Here is a 20,000-nt window from a genome sequence, read left to right as displayed (position 1 = left end):
TTACGTATATGTACAAACGCAAATACTTCATATCCCAATCATATTCGGGATACTGAACTGCATGTAAACGCACTCAGTGTTTGTTGAAGCCAGCCTGGAAGGAGCCAGAATAGAACAGTGGTGGACGAAGTGAAAGTAAAAGTACTTTCGTGGTGTAATTACAACAGTAGCACATGATATTACATAGCTGTTACACCATTTACTCCATTTTACCTTCCTATTGAGATAGACATTGTTATTACTGAAAAACAATAAAAACCTAACAAGCACCCACCACAAACTCAACCCAGCCTGTGCAGAATCAGCTTATTGTAAGACAAGTACATTCGTCTACTTTTTACTCCGATAAGTTACCTGTGTTGGAAAGAATCTGTGTTTCTTTTTTTTTACTTTTACTTTTACTTTTACTTTTACTTAGTCCACCACTGGAATAGAAGCATTTTCCTGTGAGTAACCACAAAAACATCCTACGGCACAAGTGTGAGAACATGATGGTCGACTTGACAGGAAAGGGTAAAAGGAAGCCTCTTCACCGACAGAGTGCATTAGTCATGCCCATTTCATTGGCAGGGGCAGAATCAATAGCCCCAAGTGCTCATGGGAATAGGGATCGGCTTGAGCGATCAGGTTTCACAGCATCGACATCTATTATTAAAGGCCAATGCTGTAAGAGGTGCTGTCAGTTTAGGGCAGACACGTGTCAAACTACCTGCTCGGTCTTCCTACCAGCCAGTCGATACACCTGTTGAACTGAAATGGCTACATTTCTTCGAGTGTGCATTACTTTTACGGTACATGCCAAGATGTGCAACTCTGAAGGTTGCCCTGGTTCACAGGGGGAAAGGCATGGTCACAAAACGTATGATTTTTGAAAAAAAAAAATACACTAAAATTTCATTTTGAAATGGCCCAAGATGGAGACTATGCTTGTTATGAATTCACAAGATTGCATTTGTAAAATCTAGAGTTTCAATGCAAATAGCCATGGAGCGAGTAACTTGAAGAATTGATTTTTGTGTGTGTGTGTGTGTTTTTTTTGTTAGTTTTTTTTATTTTATACTGTGGTCTTGATTGTGATTGGTGTTCTCCCCTACAGACACTAGAAACACACAGTGGGAGGACCCCCGACTACAGAGTCCAGCCATCACAGGACCCGTGAGTAAACCCTTTTCTTTTCTTTTTTTGGTGTGTGTGTGTGCGTGCACCAATTACAATTATTACAGGTGCTTGATATATTAGAATCCATGAAGGAAAAATGGAGACATATTCTCACACTATAGAAGTTCCCTTGCTGTGATTTATTTAATTGGCCTAGTAGTTTCATCAACAAATTACCAGAAGGGTGTGTGGATATTTCTATCATTTGATTTGCTGTGAGCATATGACATATATTCTAGGATATATTCTAGCCTTTCCTTTATCATAAATCGTCTTAAGGGTGCACTGTGTAGGGTGGTGGCCAGAGTAGGTATTGCAACTACAAGTATGCTGCTCATTGAAACTGTGCTGCTTACTGCCAAATTTCATTTTTTCATGAATATTTACTAAATATTGGACTAATATGTTCTCGTTTGACCAAAGTACAGTAAGTTTTTTTGTAGCGTAAGTGTCTATTTCTGGAAATCCCCCTTTTCATGTATGAAAAATGCAATTTTCCCAGTCATGATGAATGCTTAGAATGATGGGGTGGTAAGTATTCATTAAAAAGGTAACATTTGTGAATGGACAGCAGCATTAATTCTGGAAATAAGCTACTAAAATATCACACAGTGCACCTTTAACTAATTAGAGAGATCGCCTGTGTCAATCTACAGGATGAGTACTAGGAGCACATTATGCTATACTGGATACAAGGATACAAGGATATTGTTTTGTCATGTACATAGAGACACTTTCGTGTCACTTGTATTGAAATGCATGTAATGCTATATTATTACTCGTTTAAACCATCTCAATTATAGAATATCCACCTCTGGCTCTCATGACACATTGCTTTGAGATGTCTACGCCATAGAGTTGAAGAAAAGCTCTCTCTTTTTAACTGCCCATCTGACACTAGCCGTGGTGTTCTTTTTCCTAGGCCGTGCCATACTCGAGAGAGTTCAAGCAGAAATACGACTACTTCAGGAAGAAGTTAAAGAAACCGGTAAGACTTGGCTTTTTCCATAAACTGAGCTGAGGAGCGTCAAACAAACCCCTCCTTGTCTGTCGCCGCTGTATTTTTTTACACTTCGAAATTAATATCTGTTCAGAATGTGTGAATATTCACACGTTTGACATGCATTGCAAAGAGGCTGCCTTGACGCTGAATAATTACGAAGACAACTCCTTCATCTGCAGGCATGTCTTTTATTTTGTGAACTCTTATCATCCATGTATTTCTTTTTGTGGGTATTTTATGGTTTCAATCCTAAGTGTGGATTTTATCACTCTTTTATTTCTGCTAATGCACTTGCATAGCATACTGTACATCACACACCTTTCTGTTTCAAGCTCCGCCGGCCCATTGCTCTCTCTCTCTCTCTCTCTCTCTCTCTCTCTCTCTCTCTCTCTCTCTCTCTCTCTCTCTCTCTCTCTCTCTCTCTCTTTTTCTCTCTCTTGCTCACGCTCTCTCTCTCTCTCGCTCGCTCGCACGCACACACACACACACCTCACGCTTATGACAGTGAAAAAGATGGCCATTTATCATTGTATGATGATGATCACACTCTGCCTGTGGTGTGCATTGCAGTGTGACCCCAGTGATGTATGGGAGTCACTTTTATGCCCATAAGCATGACGAGAAGATTCTAGAGGAGGGACAGCGTTCTTTACCATATAAGGGCAGGGCAGACACGGGCCAGCAGAACTCTGGAATTGGAACTTGCTGCCCGAAGGTCAGAGATTCAATTCTTGACCGTGGCAGGAGGGTCGGGGCAGTGTGAGCAGTTCCTTACAGTGGCAGGTGGGCTGGAAGAGTGTCTGACCGGTGCTATCCTTCATTTTACCCCCCCCCCCCCCCCAGATATACTGTATGTCCGGCTTTTTGTGCCTTTATTGAATAGGATCGGTTGCCTGATAAACCAGCCTAAATGTGAGACCGGAGTAATTTAGTCTGGCCCAGATGAACCCTCCGAAGATTGTTGATGAGAACAACCTGTTGTTTTTTCAAACCGTGCCAGCACTCTGACCAATCGGTGATCTTTGCCGTTGATGTGCTTTCCCAACGGTGTTGCGAGGTTCGTCGTCACTCCCTCAAAACCCCGCCCGCTTTGATTCAAAAGAAATCGCTGCGTTGTGATTGGTTTTGCCTGACTCAGGGCACAGCGTTCAAATGTTCTCAGATCTGAGGTCAGACCCACTCGCTAGCTGAAAAACTTCGGCATCCAGCGGGTGGCGCTGGTTTACCAGGCTATAGGATTGGATGGAGTGACAGGAAATTAGTAGGGGATAGATATGGGTACGGATCAGGAAATTACTTTAGGTTGGACCAGAACCCGGGATCTCAGATTTCTAGTATGATGCCTTTGCCCACTGAGCCAGAGATTCTTTAAGTATATAGAGTTATGCCAATGTAATAGGTTGCTATGGGGACCTAACATGACCAGGTTCCGGTCTGCCTAAAGGGGCGTGTCATAATACTCCTAGCATTGAATAGAACAGTCCTTAGGTCTGCCTAGGTCTGCCTAAAGGGGGATCTCCCCCCCCCCCTGCAATAATAGAACCCGGAAACCAATGGAACCTCTCTCTCTACTCTCTCTGATGATACTCCCGTCATACTCTCCTTGTTGTCATGGTTGCTTGCCTCTGCTCTTGTGTGTGTGTGTGATTGAGATTGAATTATGTTGTGTACACTTTACAATGTGCTGTGTACACACAACTGTTGTCCACCATGAATTATCTGTAGATATTCTGCACATATTTATACCCACCTTCACAGTGTCCTACCGCTGCATATAATCTGTACATACTGCATGCTGTGTAGCATACATTATCTTGCACTTCTGCTATTTGCACTTCTGATGAGATACCAAACTTCATGTCGGTACTTGTATACAGGACTCCAAATTAACTTTTTTTTATCACCAGCCAATATGATTCTACCAGCCAAGCAGAGTTTTCACCAGCATTTTTGACTGTTTGGCTGGTGTTAATTTAGAGTCATGCTTGTATTCATACACATGCAACAGCAATAATGTTAAATCCAATCTAATCTAATATGTAATGTAACAACATTATTCAGGCTGACATCCCCAACCGCTTCGAGATGAAACTGCACAGGAACAACATCTTCGAGGAGTCGTACCGGCGCATCATGTCTCTGAAGCGGCCCGACATCCTGAAGGCGCGGCTGTGGATCGAGTTCGAGTCGGAGAAGGGCCTGGACTACGGTGGCGTGGCGCGCGAGTGGTTCTTCCTGCTCTCCAAGGAGATGTTCAACCCCTACTACGGCCTCTTCGAGTACTCCGCCACGTGAGTTCTTCTTCGGCCTATTTCCCGCAGCACAAAATCAGGACGACTGAAGCTCGCACTCAATGAGAATGTATTATGACAATGTTCTAAGCAATAAGAGTGTGTTATAACGGAATGTAATATTTTTAATACACTCTCATTGCTCGCACGCAATCAAAAAAGCAAAAAAAGTGTGCTGTGTTTTCTGAACTTTCATCTTTGGTCAAGTGTTCCTGCCTCACACTTGCACCTGTGTTGCTGAGGGGTTGTGCACAAGGACTCTCTCAAGCTCTCATAGCTTACTATTGAAGTATTAAACCTCTACTTTGGCTATGGCCTCTTCGCTCAGCCATGTGTGTTTTTATGTTCAAATCCCACACACTAGCCTGGTAAACAAGGCACACCCGCCTATTAGCAGAACTTTTAAATGGCGAGGTCTAGTACCGCTCAGGGTGAGAGCAGGTTCGCACACTGAATAAGACAAGAATAAGGTCAAACACAAGGAGTTTTTTATTTTCTCATAGCAGAGTAGAGCAGACGTTTCAGGTTTCTACCATCATCAGTGGTCTCTGTGTGCATCCTTACCTCCTCAGGTCTAGTGCAGCACCATCAATGTTGATCCAAAAGGACACAAAATCTTTCCTTCAAGCACACCGCTGTGTCTGTGTTTGATTCTGTGTGGTGAGTTGTGGGGGCAGGCCTAGCATGATGTAGACACAGTAACAAAAACACAGCTTTTTTAACATTACAGTTCAGGGAATAACTTGGGCTAACGAAGAAGCTACACAAATTGCTTGCTCACCATTTTAAGTTTTAAACATCGACTATGACGCCTTTGAGTACTCCGCCACGTGAGTTTGCCATCATGTTTGTAATGGTCGCTCCGCCTCCCGAATGCCAGGCTGGGCCCTCTGGTGTCACGGTATCAAAGTACATGTTTGTTGCCATGTGCAGCCAGTTTTAGTGGAGTGACTTATTCTCCTCTTCACTACAATGACCACACCTCCTTCTGATTAAACATTTTCATGGAAAATTACACTCTTGTCTCACAGATTATTCTGTGAAAGACCCCTGTGGCCCTATTCTGTGAAAATATGCTGTGAACCACTTGTGTGGCTCCTTCACTAACATCAAAACTTTTCACTGAAATGTTGTGACTGCAGTGCCTGACAGAACATTTACACCAAGGTTATGTCAATACTGGGTTGAATACTGCAGGGCCCAGTGTAGGCTGTTAAAGAAACTACCAAACACTCTTCAAGGAAATGTTCAACCCCTTCTTCAACAACCTCTTAAAGTGCTTGGTCACATGGATTGTGTTTGTTTATGAAAACACAGCTCTGTTAAACATTCCCTTGAAAAAGAAACACTGGCCTAAGAACCACTTCTGTAATGTTTTCTCATTCACTCGAGAAAGCACAGAAACAAACAAAAATCTGGTGGAAAAATATGATGTGGAGAAATATCTACTGATATGGTATTTGTATTTTAAAATATAAATGAGATTGTTCTAGGTCATATTTTGAGCAGCCAACAGACTGTAAAAATATATCCCGGTTGCCATGCCATACCATCCCACATAGCCACTCTGACAGAGACACAGTGCTCATTTATGGGCCCAAGTCATTGCATTCCTCCCACACATGACTGAGATGGATGTGGTGTCCACGCACTGACAGATGTATAGATGGGTATAGGGGAATCATTCTGTGCATGGCTTTCTCACATGACAGAGGTGCATATCCCAGATTCAAGAACTTAAATAACCCTTTCACATACTCATTTTGCCAATGGTCTTAAGATAGATAGATGGATAGATGGATGGATGGATGGAAAACTTACAGGGCAGAGATGGAAATCCCAGCTTCAAGAACTTTAAAGGTACACTGTGCAGGAAATGGTCAAAAAAGGTACTGCAACTATGCTGCTCATTGAAACTGGGCTGCCTATTGCCAAATTTGATCTTTTCATGAAAGTTTACTAAGTAATAAACTAATATTTTCTAGTATGGCCCAAGTACAGTCATTTTTGCAACTAAAAATGGCTATTTCTGGAAATTCAAAATGGCGGACCATGGAGAAGATCCCCCTTTTCATGTATGAAAAGTGCAATTTTTCCAGTCATAATGAATACTTAGAATTTGATGGTGGTGGTAAGTATTCATGAAAAAGGTAACACTAGTGAATGGGTAGCATGAATTCTGGAAATAAGCAACTAAAAATATTGCACAGTGTACCTTTTAATAACCTTCTCTCATACTCATTCTGCCAATGGCCTTAAACCCCATAGTTAGAATGAATTTGTGCATGCCATTTCTTTACAGACAAGAGGTGGATATCCCAGATTCAACAACTTGAAATCCTAGTCACATATTCACTCTGCCTATGGCCTTAAGTCATTTCCCTAATTACCTGATCTGAGGTTGTTATTTGATTTGTATGCTCAGAAGGAGCTGCTTCAAGTGACTGGATCAAACAGCAAGATTTATTTATTTTTTAATGTGGAATTACTGGGTTCAGGGACAGCCAATCTGGGATTGAGAAAGTAAAAGTCATTCCAGATATTCCTTCTCACTGTACTCCGGCTGCTGCACATGATTTCGCTAATTAGTTCACTCTCTTGGCTTGAAGGGGTCTGGTAATTAGGATCAGCTGGGTCATTGAATTGACTTTCTGTGAACCTGGGCTGACTGGGTTTGACACCTTAGTCCACTTGAAGCAGTAATACTTTAGAGAATCACATATGCCTCTGCCTCCAGCTAAGCCCATACATTGGAAGTAGCAGGCCACGCCCACCTAGTGACGCAACACCTTCAGCGTTGCTTCTAGTCAGGCCAGGACCAATACAAATAGCTTTTCTGAGTTCCGGAAAAATCAGGAACTCCTCCCGCTTTTTCGGGAAGCAAATAGCCAGCAGCATACCAAGGGAGGCAGGTCAACCATGCCGTTTGGGAAATGTTAATTGTTATGCTCTTGGTCAGACCAAGTCTCAAAGAGATTTGAAAGTTGATGATAATCAGGCTACATTGGAAGCTCATGTGTTCCGTTTGTGATTTCCAGAGATAACTACACCCTACAGATCAATCCCAACTCGGGGCTCTGTAACGAAGATCACCTTTCATACTTCAAGTTTATTGGCCGTGTGGCAGGGATGGCTGTTTACCATGGAAAGCTTTTAGACGGTAGGTGTCTCACTCACAATATCTGAAGGTGTTGAATGCACACAACACTGGTACTGCAGTCAAATTCAATATGCTGTTGAGAGTAACTTTTTTTTTGGTTCTGAGAAAGTCTGGGCCTGAGTAGACATCCGTAGGCGTGATGCCCATTACAACAAAGGATATTTTGCCCACTCTATCAGTGTGGATGAGATTTTGCAGACTGCCTGTTCAGCACAAATTACAGCACAAATTAAATGTTGCCTTTGACGTACAGACCTGTTCCCCCCTTTGTACTCAAGATGCTTGTAAATATTAGTTAATTAGTTAAATTCATGAGAAGATCAAATTTGGGAATAGGCAGTACTGTATACAGTATGCCACAGAAATGAGTACACCCCTCACATGTTTGCAGATTTGTGAGTATAAACATGTGAGGGGTATACTCACTTCTGTGACATATTGTAGTTGCAATTAGCAGCATAGGTGCAATACCCACTCTAGCCTCAATCTTGCATGCAGTACTCTAGTTTTAGACAACAAGCATTTGATTAAACACAGACTTACTGTGCTTAACCTGGTGGCTGTGGAAGAGATGTTTGACCTGTGTGTGTGTTGGGTGTTCGTCCTCTAGGCTTCTTCATCAGGCCGTTTTATAAGATGATGCTGGGGAAGCAGATTACACTCAAGGACATGGAGTCAGTGGTAAGAATGCCTGTCAAAATTCTCACTCGTATGCCTCACGGTATGCTAAAGAGCTTTGTGCATATGCAAGTGGAGCGTGAACTTTCCTTGTACAGGATGGGCTAGTTATTTTTGCACTAGAAGAAGGACTAGGGTCCGAAACGTCGTGCTAAACGTCATGTTTCAGACATATATCATTTACTTCTAGTTATTTTCTCCCCATTCCTTGTGACTTCCAAGGTGTTCCCAGACAGACCTTGCAAGAAGAAATTACCGGCTATGGTGCAGTCGAGAAAATGGGACACAAAATTAGTGGCTCCCACTGTAGCTCTCAAGCTCAAAAAGACCAATTGCATGTTACTGTATTGTACTGCAGGGCAGGCTAGCTCTGTGGTGTGAAGAGCAGTTTCAGGCTGAAGTCAGGCCTCACGGGAAATGAATGCTTTGGCTATTACACTTGGTCTATTTATTTTTTTATTTTGTCCTTTATTTATCCTGGTCAAGAAAGGCTGCCAAGATGAAGAGGTAAAACATATGCAGGACATAAACATAACCTGTTGCTTATGTGCTCCTGCAGGACAGTGAGTATTACAACTCCCTCAAGTGGATACTGGAGAACGACCCCACTGAGCTGGACCTGCGGTTCTGCATCGATGAGGACAACTTTGGCCAGGTATGGACTGAGCACGCACGCACGCACGCACGCACGCACGCACGCACGCACGCACACACACACACACACACACACACACACACTTTACCCTTGCCCTTTCTCAGTGCACACATTAACGCATGCACAAACTTTTGTGCAACTTTCAAGTGTGAAGTGCTGATCAAAGTAAGTCAGTAATATTTTTATTTCTTGTGTCTGTTCTCATAGACGTACCAGGTTGACCTGAAGCCCAGTGGCGGCGACATGGTGGTCACGAATGACAACAAAAAGGAGTACATTGAGTAAGTACTGCGAAAGCCAGGGTTGTGTAACTCTCTGCAGGGCTGATAGTATTCAGGCTCCATGCCTGATTTCAGGCTTGACAGAGTTTGCAAAAATAAAAACATTGATAATAATTAGCCATTAGGTTATTCTTATCTCAGAAAGTGTTACAAGTTCAGGGTTTTCTTCTACTATCAGGCTTGAATAATTGTCATACACAGGCTATTAAATGTTTAAATATGTGTCAAAATAGGCCGACGTTACGTCACTATGCAGTATCTTGTCGTCGTCGTTAGAGCAGGGGAAAAAGTTCAGGCTCAGGATTTTTTTTCACTATCACTGACTCTGAAATCTGTGTAACCCTACACCTTAAAACATCACGGTCAACCTGGCTCCAGACTCTGTAATCCAGTACCAGCCATTCTCCAAATGGGATGATCCTTATCAGGCCTGCTATTCTGCCAGCTGGAAGAGTTAGTTGGTAAAGCCATTATCTGCATTAGGCACACTGGTGTACTGTAGAGATCAGTTATTTTGAGCCCATGGGACAGCACTTAAGATTCTTACGACTCTTCATCCAGGTTACTCAATGCTGATTAAGAGCAAGGAGTTGATGAGCCTAATGCGTTATTCTTTATTCATACAGAAATGTGGCTATTTTTTTTAATTGTCATTACCTGTCTGTCTCTGTGTGTAGCCTTGTCATCCAGTGGAGGTTTGTGAACCGGGTGCAGAAGCAGATGAATGCCTTCCTGGAGGTATGTACGCATTTCTCTCTGTCTGTCTGTCTGTCTGTCTGTGTGTGTGTGTGTGTGTGTGTGTGTGTGTGTGTGTGTGTGTGTGTGTGTGTGTGTGTGTGTGTGTGTGTGTGTGTGCGTGTGTGTGTGTGTGCGTGTATGTGTGTGTGCGCGTGTGTGTGTGTGTGTGTGTGTGCGTGTGTGTGTGCGTGTGTGTGTGTGTGCGCGCGTGTGTGTGTGTGTGTGTGTGTGTGTGTGTGTGTGTGTGTGTGTGTGTGTGTGTGTGTGTGTGTGTGTGTGTGTGTGTGTGTGTGTGTGAATTCATTTGTCCCCACAAGGGGGCGGAGTTGAACAGGGAATGATTTGAACACTCGGAGCGCATTTGAACCTTTTCACTTCAGCTTTCATTGAAGGTGTATGACTCACAAGAACTGCATTGATTAAAATTAAAAGATAAAAAAAAGATCATGAATGTACATGAAAGAAGAAAGATAAAAAAAAGAATCCACTATCTAGCCAAGGGTGACTTAAACATACATGTATTCTTGGGTTCTGTTCTGTCTTTAATGTCCAACACTGTTTTTCTTGCAGGGTTTTACCGAGCTTATCGTCATCGACCTTATCAAAATCTTTGATGAGAACGAGCTTGAGGTAAGCGTTGGCATCACCATGCTACATTAATGGATCCCTGCTGTAGTTTCTTGAACCCTTACGAAAGTAGGCGATTGTTAATAGATTATTATGAAAATACTGAGTTTAACAAATTTAAAGTTATAAGCAGTTTGTATGACTCTAAGAGTGTGCATGCATGCATGCATGTGTGTGTGTTGCCATTCCAGCTCCTCATGTGTGGTCTGGGTGATGTGGATGTGAATGACTGGAGACAACACACGGTCTACAAGAACGGCTACTGCCCCAACCATCCAGTCATCCAGTGGTTCTGGAAGGTGAGAATAACCTCTCTCTCTCTCTCTCTCTCTCTCTCTCTCTCTCTCTCTCTCTCTCTCCCTCTCTCTCTCTCGCTGCTCCCCCCACTTGGTCTTGGTCTTGGTCTTTGTTCTAGCACTCTCTCAGTATTTGTCCATCTCTCTTTCTGCCTCTTTCTCTCTCTCTTATATTTATCTACTCAGTACACACAAACACACACACCCACGTATACACCCACGTATACACCCACACACCAACATACACACACACACACACACACACACACACACACACACACACACACACACACACACACACACACACACACACACACACACACCACTATGAGGTGGGACGGCAGCAGTGCCTTCCTATGTTGCTTGGCTTGTCTTTCACCCCTTTAACAAAATGGCTACACCAGTACTATGGGCCGCCATTTAAAGCCCTTTTTACAGCTATACTGTACCATGTGTGGAAATTAGCTAATTTCCCACCTCCCCTGAGTTCAATTTTGGAGTCTGGTGATGTTCCTTGTAGTTCCAATACTTGTAGTTCCAGTAACACTTTATTTTAGGGATACATCTATTAGCACTGATACATACAATGTGCCTGTATAAGTATCATACTTGTAAGGCATGTACAAAGCAAAATCAAACATTTGTTAGCCATGTATTCGCAAATGTCTTGTTCATGCACAATAAGGCATTTATTACCAATTTAACCTTATTAAGGACTTACTAATGCAGGCATTAACATTGTATGTATTAGGGCTAATAGATGTATACCTAAAATAAAGTGTTACCGTAGTTCCATATTTTAAGTGTACTTTAAAGCAAAGACCTAACCAAATAATTACCTGCGATATCTTACGTGAAGCTTCAAAATCAATGTGGAAAAAATATTCACGTTTTTTTCATAACTGGCATACATGTAAGATTTGGTGCTCTGTGAGGGTGAACTATTTGTTAGTTGCTTGTGATTTGCCCAGGTCATGTAGCGAGTGTGATTTGTGTAACAAAACCTCCACCGTGTGTGTGTGTATTACGTGTGTGTGTGTGCGCGTGTGCGTGTGCGTGTGCGTATGCGTGTGCGTGTGTCTCGGTGGCGTAGTGACCTGTGGCCCCTGGTATGGGGTGCCTGATGCAGATCAAAGTCTGTGTGTGTAGAGTAGACACACTGCTGCTGTTTGCTCTGATGAAAGATGAAAACTGTTGGAACAGAGCAGAGCAGAGACAGCTTATCAGGGGCCCGATGCCCTTACACACACACACACACACACACACACACACACACACACACACACACACACACACACACACACTAGGGGTGGAACGGTTCACAAAATTCACGGTTCGGTTCATATCACGGTATCAAGGTCACGGTTTTCGGTTCTCTACGGTTCTTTTTTAGTTCATGATAAATGGTGCACTGGGAATATTAAACCATATTTATATAACTGCAATTATAAAGTGATGATGCGCAAGTTGAATCAGCTGTCGTCAGCTGATGTGCGTTCCAAATGCCCTCTTTCAAGTGGCTAATTGAATCAGACTTATCACTAAATATCCTATATATGGTTTGTGTAGGCTTATAATGTGAAAATGGTGTGATTTTAATTGTGTCATCCTCTGATTGGTCTTATATGCCAATGTGTTAATCAGAGACACTGGATAAGATACTCCTAGAATCTCTGTTTTACATATTTTTTCTGGGCAGTACATGAATTGCGGTTTGCCATGAACTGCATTTCACGGTTCGGTATGGTGTGTGAATTGTACGGTTTCGGTTTTCGGTGCGGTTTGTACCATCCCTAACACACACACACACACACACACACACACACACACACACACACACACACACACACACACACACACACACACACACACACACACACACACACACACACACACACACACACACACACACACACACACACACACACACACACACACATATGCATCCACACAAAAGTAGACATAACTAACTGAAATGTAATGATTTGGAAAGATATTTCGTCATTTCAGAGGAAGAAAACACAACAATTAAGTTACACACTCAGCTCAGAGCCTTTGTTGTTGACCAAGTCCTTTGCAGATGTGCATTTTCTTGAAGGAAGCCTTACCAAAGTGTGTGTTTTTGTGTGTGTTTTTTTCTAGGCCGTGCTTCTGATGGATGCGGAGAAGAGAATCCGCCTGCTACAGTTCGTCACTGGGACGTCCAGAGTGCCAATGAACGGCTTTGCTGAGCTCTATGGTAGGACTACAGACACGTGCATGAACACACTATGTGCAAACTACACTCTGTACTAGCTAGACACGTGTATAAACATGCACCATGTATTTGCAATGGACCTTTTTTTTGGAGACCTTCGAACACTAAACATTTCAATGCATTCTCAGCAGACACATGTTGCATCCAGTGGCAATCTCAACATGGCCTCTACAAGGGGTGTTGGGGAGCCCTAGGCAGGCAGTTTAGAAGAATACAGCTGAGAGGGGGCGGTGCTTAGTTTTCATTGGGGGGGGGGTCACTAGTCCATTTTAGTTTTTTGATACTATGGAATTGTTGGCAGGCTTGTGTTGAGGTGTAGGGGGCTTTGGGAGGCTTATGATGAGGTCAAGGGTGCATTCGTTCAGAAAAGGTTGAGAATCCTTTTGTTTTAGACAGTTATTTTTTTAGTTGCCAAAAACCTGCAGTCGTTTATAGATGCTTTGCTTCAAAACAGAACTTGCCTGACATGATGGGGAAGGCTCATAAGAGAAACTCAGGCATTCACACCAAGCACATGTATTTCACGCAAGCACACCAAATTTCATGTTCAAGTCTTATTGTGCTATCTATTAATGGTGCAAGTGGGACAACTGTAACATACATTTGCAATGATCTCACGAACCAAATAAAATGACTGGCCTGAGTTTGACATCTCTGCTGTATGTGAAGGATGTGAGTGTGTGTGAGTGTGTGTGTGTGTGTGTGTGTATGCAGTATGCCTCTGTGACTGATGTTGGTGTGTTTCTCCAAGGTTCCAATGGGCCGCAGCTCTTCACCATTGAGCAGTGGGGGACGCCGGACAAGCTGCCCAGAGCTCACACCTGGTATGGACTCACTCATCTCACATTACTTTACACTAGGGCTGCAACTAACGATTATTGTAATAGTCGACTAATCGATAGATCTAGTCACGATTAGTCATGGAACAAAGAGACTTGCTCCAACCTCCAACAAAACCTTCCCGGCCTCTAGCGCAGGGAAGTGAAAACATTCTTACAGCTCACAATGAGCTCTAAGTCATGATAGTAGCTTATTTACTTTAAGATACAACATCCAATTCATACATGCTGGGCAATTTTAGGTTTCAATAAAGTAATAAAGCATTAGTAAAGTAAGTAAAAAAGCAATAAATGAAATTATACGATTAGTCGACAATGAAAATTCTAGTCGACAATTTTTTATAGTTGATTAGTCACGATTAGTCGACCAATCGTTGCAGCCCTATTTTACACTTAGTTTAGTTTCGAGACACACTTCACTTTGGCATGCACCTGCAGAAGCGAGTGTTAGGGTGGCAAAAAAAACGAGCAAAAGTGGTAGTAATGGGACCGGCAGCTATTCACTACTTATTCTCTTCGATTGCTAAATGAACATTTCTGCTGCCTTAGTCGATGCTCTGCTTTTACAATGACATGATGATACAGTAAGAACGGCATCTTTTGATGGTCGGATACTCATTGTTCCTCCTCTCGTTTCAGCTTCAACCGTCTGGATCTGCCTGCGTATGACACGTTTGAGGACTTGAGAGAGAAGCTGCTGATGGCGGTGGAAAATGCCCAGGGCTTTGAAGGCGTGGACTAAACACACACACACACACACAGAAACACACACACAAAGAGACACAAGAGAGAACTCACTCGGAACTGCCTGCCAATGCAACTTACAGACAGAAAAAAACAACAACACTACTCTCTGACACATGCACACACAGACACAAGCACACACACTCTGTGTCACACACACAGAGACGCACACACGCACACGCATACGCAAAGAGACACTTGAGCTGCCATGTATGTTGCCACTGAGCCGCAAGTAGCGGACACAGGTGTGCGGCTGCGCAGACGTGCACGTTTATGCATGCATGCAGGCCAGCTGCATCCACCCAGACCCAGAGCCAGACCCCTCCGACTCCGACTGCGACTGCTCTCTCACCTGCTGCTCCTCAAAGCAGCCTCCCAAGCAACAGCAGCAACAGAGCAGTGTCCTTTATACTGGAGCCGCTGTCTGTCTCCATCTCGATCTCGATATCTCTTTCTTGCTCTCGCTCTCCGAACTGAGGCTGCCCAGGGAAGGCCAAAATATTCAGGGGAAAGAAAGAAATATTTTTCTCTGCCTCTCTTCTTTCTCTTTTTTTCTCTTTCTCTTTTTCTCTTTCTCTGTCCGATTTTCTCTCTCTCTCTCTCTCTCTCTTTCTCTCTCTTTCTCTCCTCCACCTCTCCTCCACATAGACACGATCCTCTGGTGCATTTCTACTCTCCTCTCCTTCTCTGCTGGGAACGGGCACGGCCCTTGACTTTTTGCATTATTTTAGTACAAAAGCAAAAAAATAAATAAATAAAATAAACAAATAAAACATGAAGACACAAAAACGACAAAATTGCAACTATGACTTTATAAAGCAGGTCTCACACTACCATGTTACCTTAGCAACACTAGCCAAGCACTGATGTTGATAACATGACCGATGTTCAGACTTACACATACATTTTCTTTCTCTCTGGTTCCCCAAAAACACAACATGCTGTTCCTGCTATCCTCTTGGCTGTTTCTGTTTTTAAATCACATTTTTTGCAGGAAGAAGAGACAAAACAAAAGCTATGACGCAGCAGCGGACTGTTCATATTGATCATTTTTCAAACTTTTATCATCTTCGTGGTTACTTGTAGGGAAATACTTCAAGATGTGATCTTTTGTTCAAATATGATGTGTGTGTTATTTTACTAGACAACTTGTTATCTACAGGTAGGCATGAATCAAAGCCAATAGTGGACGGGGAAAAAAGGAATCATCCATATGTTATCACAAGGAAAAGCCTCAATTTTTAAAACAAACAAAAAAAGAACATTATTATCATAGTGCTATGGACAACTGGCATGAACATGTTACTTGTGTTTGCTATGATTACAATAGTAATTGTACTGTTTTTCTTTCTCCTGCTGGGAAGTGCAAGAATGGCTGTGGTGATAAATTAGGAAAAATGTACTATAGCTTTTTTTTCCCGTTTGAGGTTGAATTGCCACAGCAGATCTATACTATACATATTATTATGACCATTATTATTATGAAGATGATGATGCTTCTTATCCATGTCCATAATGCTGTAAATTAATTTCTTAACATTTGTTTTTTCTTTCTTTCTCACATTGTATGTAATTTACATCAGATGAAAAGTATTAATGAACACATGATCGATTTTAAGCTGTGCAAAGATGTGACGCCGAGAAGCTGCAGGCTTTCTCTCTCTCTCTCTCTCTCTCTCTCTCTCTCTCTCTCTCTCTCTCTCTCTCCCTCTCTCTCCCTCTCCATTTCTCTCCTTCAGTTTTGAGCTCTCACACACCACTAAAACCAAAAGGGCACTTTACAGATTCCCTTCATAATCATATCAATTGTCTTGCGTCTCTTAGTAATTATTAATTAACTTGAATGTGATTTATTTTTGTTTGTTTGTTTTCGTTTATTTGTTTGTTGATTGATTTTTTTTTTCGCTCTCAAAAAGCACTAAATTATCTGGTGCAATACCTACATCATATGTACCTGTACGAGTCTCTACATCGGACTGCTGCTAACATTTTAACACAAGACATGGCACCCCATCTGGGCCTCTACTCTCTCCACTTATCTATATTTCTCTTCAATCACCCACTAACTCAACCCATAAACATGCTCTAATAAATTAAATGTCTTATTACATGTCCTTATTTCTCGCTCACTCTCACTCTCTCTCTCTCTCGCTCTCGCTCGTTCTCCCTGTCTCCTTTTTAAATGGGGGTTCTTTTTTATGAATGGGGAAAAAAAATCATCACTTTGTTTAAAATTCCACACCACCACAAGCTCCTGCATTTCATATTTTACTTGGAAAGAAATTAAAGTGAGACATTGAACTCCAAGAGGACCAGTGTGGCGTGACTTATTTTATGTGTGTCAGCATGGTTATTTAACATGACATCTAGCACATTGTCGTACATACATATGTTATAGATGGCATAATATGATTTTGGAATGTTAAAATACTATTTTGTACATAACTTCCACAAGGGTAAATAAACAAACTCTTCTCATAAGCTGTATTGGTGCATGGATTAGGTGTTTTATTCCTCAACTTGATCTTTGGCTGAACTCTATTGACCTCTTTTGAACTTTATTGACCATATCTTTGCTTTTTAGTGATGTTGTTTCATGATAGTAATTGATTATGCTACTGGTAACATTTGTTGGGGAAAACATCAATTGACTGATGTTTGTGTGTGAATTGGTAAATGTGAGTGCTAAGCCTCCATTGAAAAAGTCTTAGGCGGTCCTCTCTACTGAGTGGAAATGCGCTATATAAATGCGGTCCGTGCTGTGCACATGTGCGGTGAAGGAAACCCAGTTCATTCACACAGCCAATCTGACGGTTATCAGGCTCCAAGGACGAGCAAATAAGCATGGCCTACACTGGTACACACTATCAAGCTCCCACAACTTGATCACAAACAAGCCATACGCACAGTCACCCCCGGGCCCGCTGGCAGCTTTGGCACGGCCCGAGGAAAAAGTCATCGAAAAGGCCCTCCTACCTTAGCCAGGCCGTGCCGTCCTAGTGACGCAACAGCTTCAGCGTTGCTGGCAGTCAGGTCAAGAGCAATGCAAGTACTTTCTGAGTTCCCGCAAATAGGGGAACTCCTCCCACTTTGTTGGGAAGAAAACAATCATTAGCAAACCAAGGGAGGCCATTTGGGAAATGCCGTTTGAGAAAAGTTAATTGTCATGCTCTTTGTCAGACCAAGTCTCGAAGAGATTTGGAAGTCGATGATAATCAGGCTACTCCTACCTAACACACACCCAATTGTGGGCCCCACTTCTCCCTGGGCCTGGGACAACTGACCCCTTTTTCGCCCTTCATACACACACACACACACACACACACACACACACACACACACACACACACACACACACACACACACACAACCACCACTGGTGCAAGACCACAGTTGTACCATAGGTCTTTATTATAAATAAATACATGAATCTGCTGTCCTTTCAGTAGGCTTGCCGTTTTTTTCTTCTGTGGAACTTGATTTGACGGAAAGCTCCTGCTAAAAGTGGTAAAATGAGTTTCATTTCATTTTCATTTCATGACATGTGGCCTGGAGCGAAGCCTCCTGCCTCTGCTTTGACCTGAGGCCACCTCTGGCTGGACTCAAACATTAAACGGCCACTCAAACACAGACTGACGACTGACCAACGAGCCTTATCTTAATCTCTCTCTCTCTCTCATAAGCACAAATGAAGAGATGGCCTCTGAAGCTCTCCTTTTTAACCAATGAAGTCTGACAAGTGAAAATGCACTATTTCACAAATTGGTAATCTTGTTGAGAAAGATATATCATAAAATGTTTATAGTTCAATTAAGTAGGGTCCAATCATCAGAGGGAAATATCCACATACTACATGGGGTTAGGTGGGTTACAGTGGCACATTGTGTTGTTAATGCACTGTGCCAAAAAAGGGCTATAGGGACATGGGTTCGAGTCCAACCTGGAGTCCGTTTCTCGATTCTTGCCTTTGCTAACCGTCTTAAGTCGGTCTTGAGTTGGTCGTAAGTTGCTCTTGAGTTGGTCTTAAGTTGTTCTTAAGTTGGTCTTCAGTTGGTCTTTAGACGCAAGACCAACTTAAGAACAATCTTAAGTAACAAACAAAAAAAACCCCCCCCCCCCCCCCCCCCCCCCCCCCCCCCCCCCCCCCCCCCCCCCCCCCCCCCCCCCCCCCCCCCCCCCCCCCCCCCCCCCCCCCCCCCTCCCCCCCCCCCCCCCCCCCCCCCCCCCCCCCCCCCCCCCCCCCCCCCCCCCCCCCCCCCCCCCCCCCCCCCCACCCCCCCCCCCCCCCCCCCCCCCCCCCCCCCCCCCCCCCCCCCCCCCCCCCCCCCCCCCCCCCCCCCCCCCCCCCCCCCCCCCCCCCCCCCCCCCCCCCCCCCCCCTAACTTAAGAACAACTTAAGACCAACTCAAGACCTTGGTTACAAAGTTGGTCTTAAGAACGAACAAAATGGCTAACGTCGTTAGCAAAGGCACTGTCGAGAAACGACCCCCTGGGCCGTCCTGTTATAATCTTCACTGTAGACATCAATGTAAAAACCCATAAAATGGGCCCTGCCATGGCTCAAACAGTAGGGCACTGCATCGTCATGCCGGAGACCCGGGTTCGATTCCGGTCCAGGGTCATTTCCCAATCCTCACCCATCTCTCTCTTCCTCTCGCTTCCAGTCACCATCTTAAACTGTCCTGTCAAATAAAGGTGTAAAAGCCCCAAAATATATATTTTTTAAACATGAAATGTAATAATTTGAAAAAAAATAAAATATACAGGTGACATTTTCAGCCTGTCCAAAAAGCATTCTACTAACTAAAGGAATATATTACTCCTCCCAACACAAGGCCTGAGAAGAAAAAGCAAGTTGAAGAAAAAGCAACAGGCCTATTTGAAAGTGGGAGGTCTATATGCTGTTTGAAAGCTTCAAAAAGAATACGTAGACCCCCACAATGTTTATCCATCTCGTAAGATTCCCAGCAGCACTCTCTGCTTTACCAACACACCAGCCTCCTGCCCCCTTTGAGGTACGTCATGCCAGATCAATACTTCACCGAGGCTTATCACTGAAGGGAATTAGGTGTTTGCCCAAAGTCTCCTCTTCCACTACATAAAGCAGCAGGGCAGGCACGGGTGCAACCACCGGAACGTTTGTCTAGCATTCTGGAAGCATTCTGGAATTCCGAAGGGGATTCTAGACTCTTTGTGTTGCTGGTTTGTGTGCCTGAATGGACCTGTCTCTTGTACATGTGTATATACAGCAGTGAATTGAATTGGTGACTGTT

At 43.3% G+C, this 20,000-nt stretch overlaps 1 protein-coding gene across 9 annotated transcripts in view; it reads left to right on the top strand.

Annotated features, from left to right (window-relative positions):
* The window catches only part of nedd4l (NEDD4 like E3 ubiquitin protein ligase), a 75,092-nt gene extending 58,058 nt beyond the window's left edge, over nucleotides 1–17,034 (top strand). For all 9 annotated transcript variants that reach the window (XM_063210633.1, XM_063210635.1, XM_063210634.1 and 6 more), the window contains 13 exons: nucleotides 1,097–1,155; nucleotides 2,081–2,146; nucleotides 4,223–4,452; nucleotides 7,491–7,612; nucleotides 8,223–8,293; nucleotides 8,850–8,945; nucleotides 9,153–9,226; nucleotides 9,904–9,964; nucleotides 10,535–10,594; nucleotides 10,783–10,890; nucleotides 13,030–13,126; nucleotides 13,896–13,968; nucleotides 14,623–17,034. In XM_063210633.1, coding sequence (XP_063066703.1) covers nucleotides 1,097–1,155; nucleotides 2,081–2,146; nucleotides 4,223–4,452; nucleotides 7,491–7,612; nucleotides 8,223–8,293; nucleotides 8,850–8,945; nucleotides 9,153–9,226; nucleotides 9,904–9,964; nucleotides 10,535–10,594; nucleotides 10,783–10,890; nucleotides 13,030–13,126; nucleotides 13,896–13,968; nucleotides 14,623–14,725 — 1,220 coding nt within the window. In that variant the 3' untranslated portion in view covers nucleotides 14,726–17,034. The remainder of the gene's footprint in view (nucleotides 1–1,096; nucleotides 1,156–2,080; nucleotides 2,147–4,222; nucleotides 4,453–7,490; nucleotides 7,613–8,222; nucleotides 8,294–8,849; nucleotides 8,946–9,152; nucleotides 9,227–9,903; nucleotides 9,965–10,534; nucleotides 10,595–10,782; nucleotides 10,891–13,029; nucleotides 13,127–13,895; nucleotides 13,969–14,622) is intronic.
* Nucleotides 17,035–20,000: the final 2,966 nt, after the last annotated feature.

This window comes from Engraulis encrasicolus, chromosome 11 (genome assembly GCF_034702125.1).
Source record: "Engraulis encrasicolus isolate BLACKSEA-1 chromosome 11, IST_EnEncr_1.0, whole genome shotgun sequence".
Taxonomy (NCBI): Eukaryota; Metazoa; Chordata; class Actinopteri; order Clupeiformes; family Engraulidae; genus Engraulis; species Engraulis encrasicolus.
Note: the sequence above shows the minus strand (reverse complement) of the source record. Positions and strands in the feature narration are given on the sequence as shown.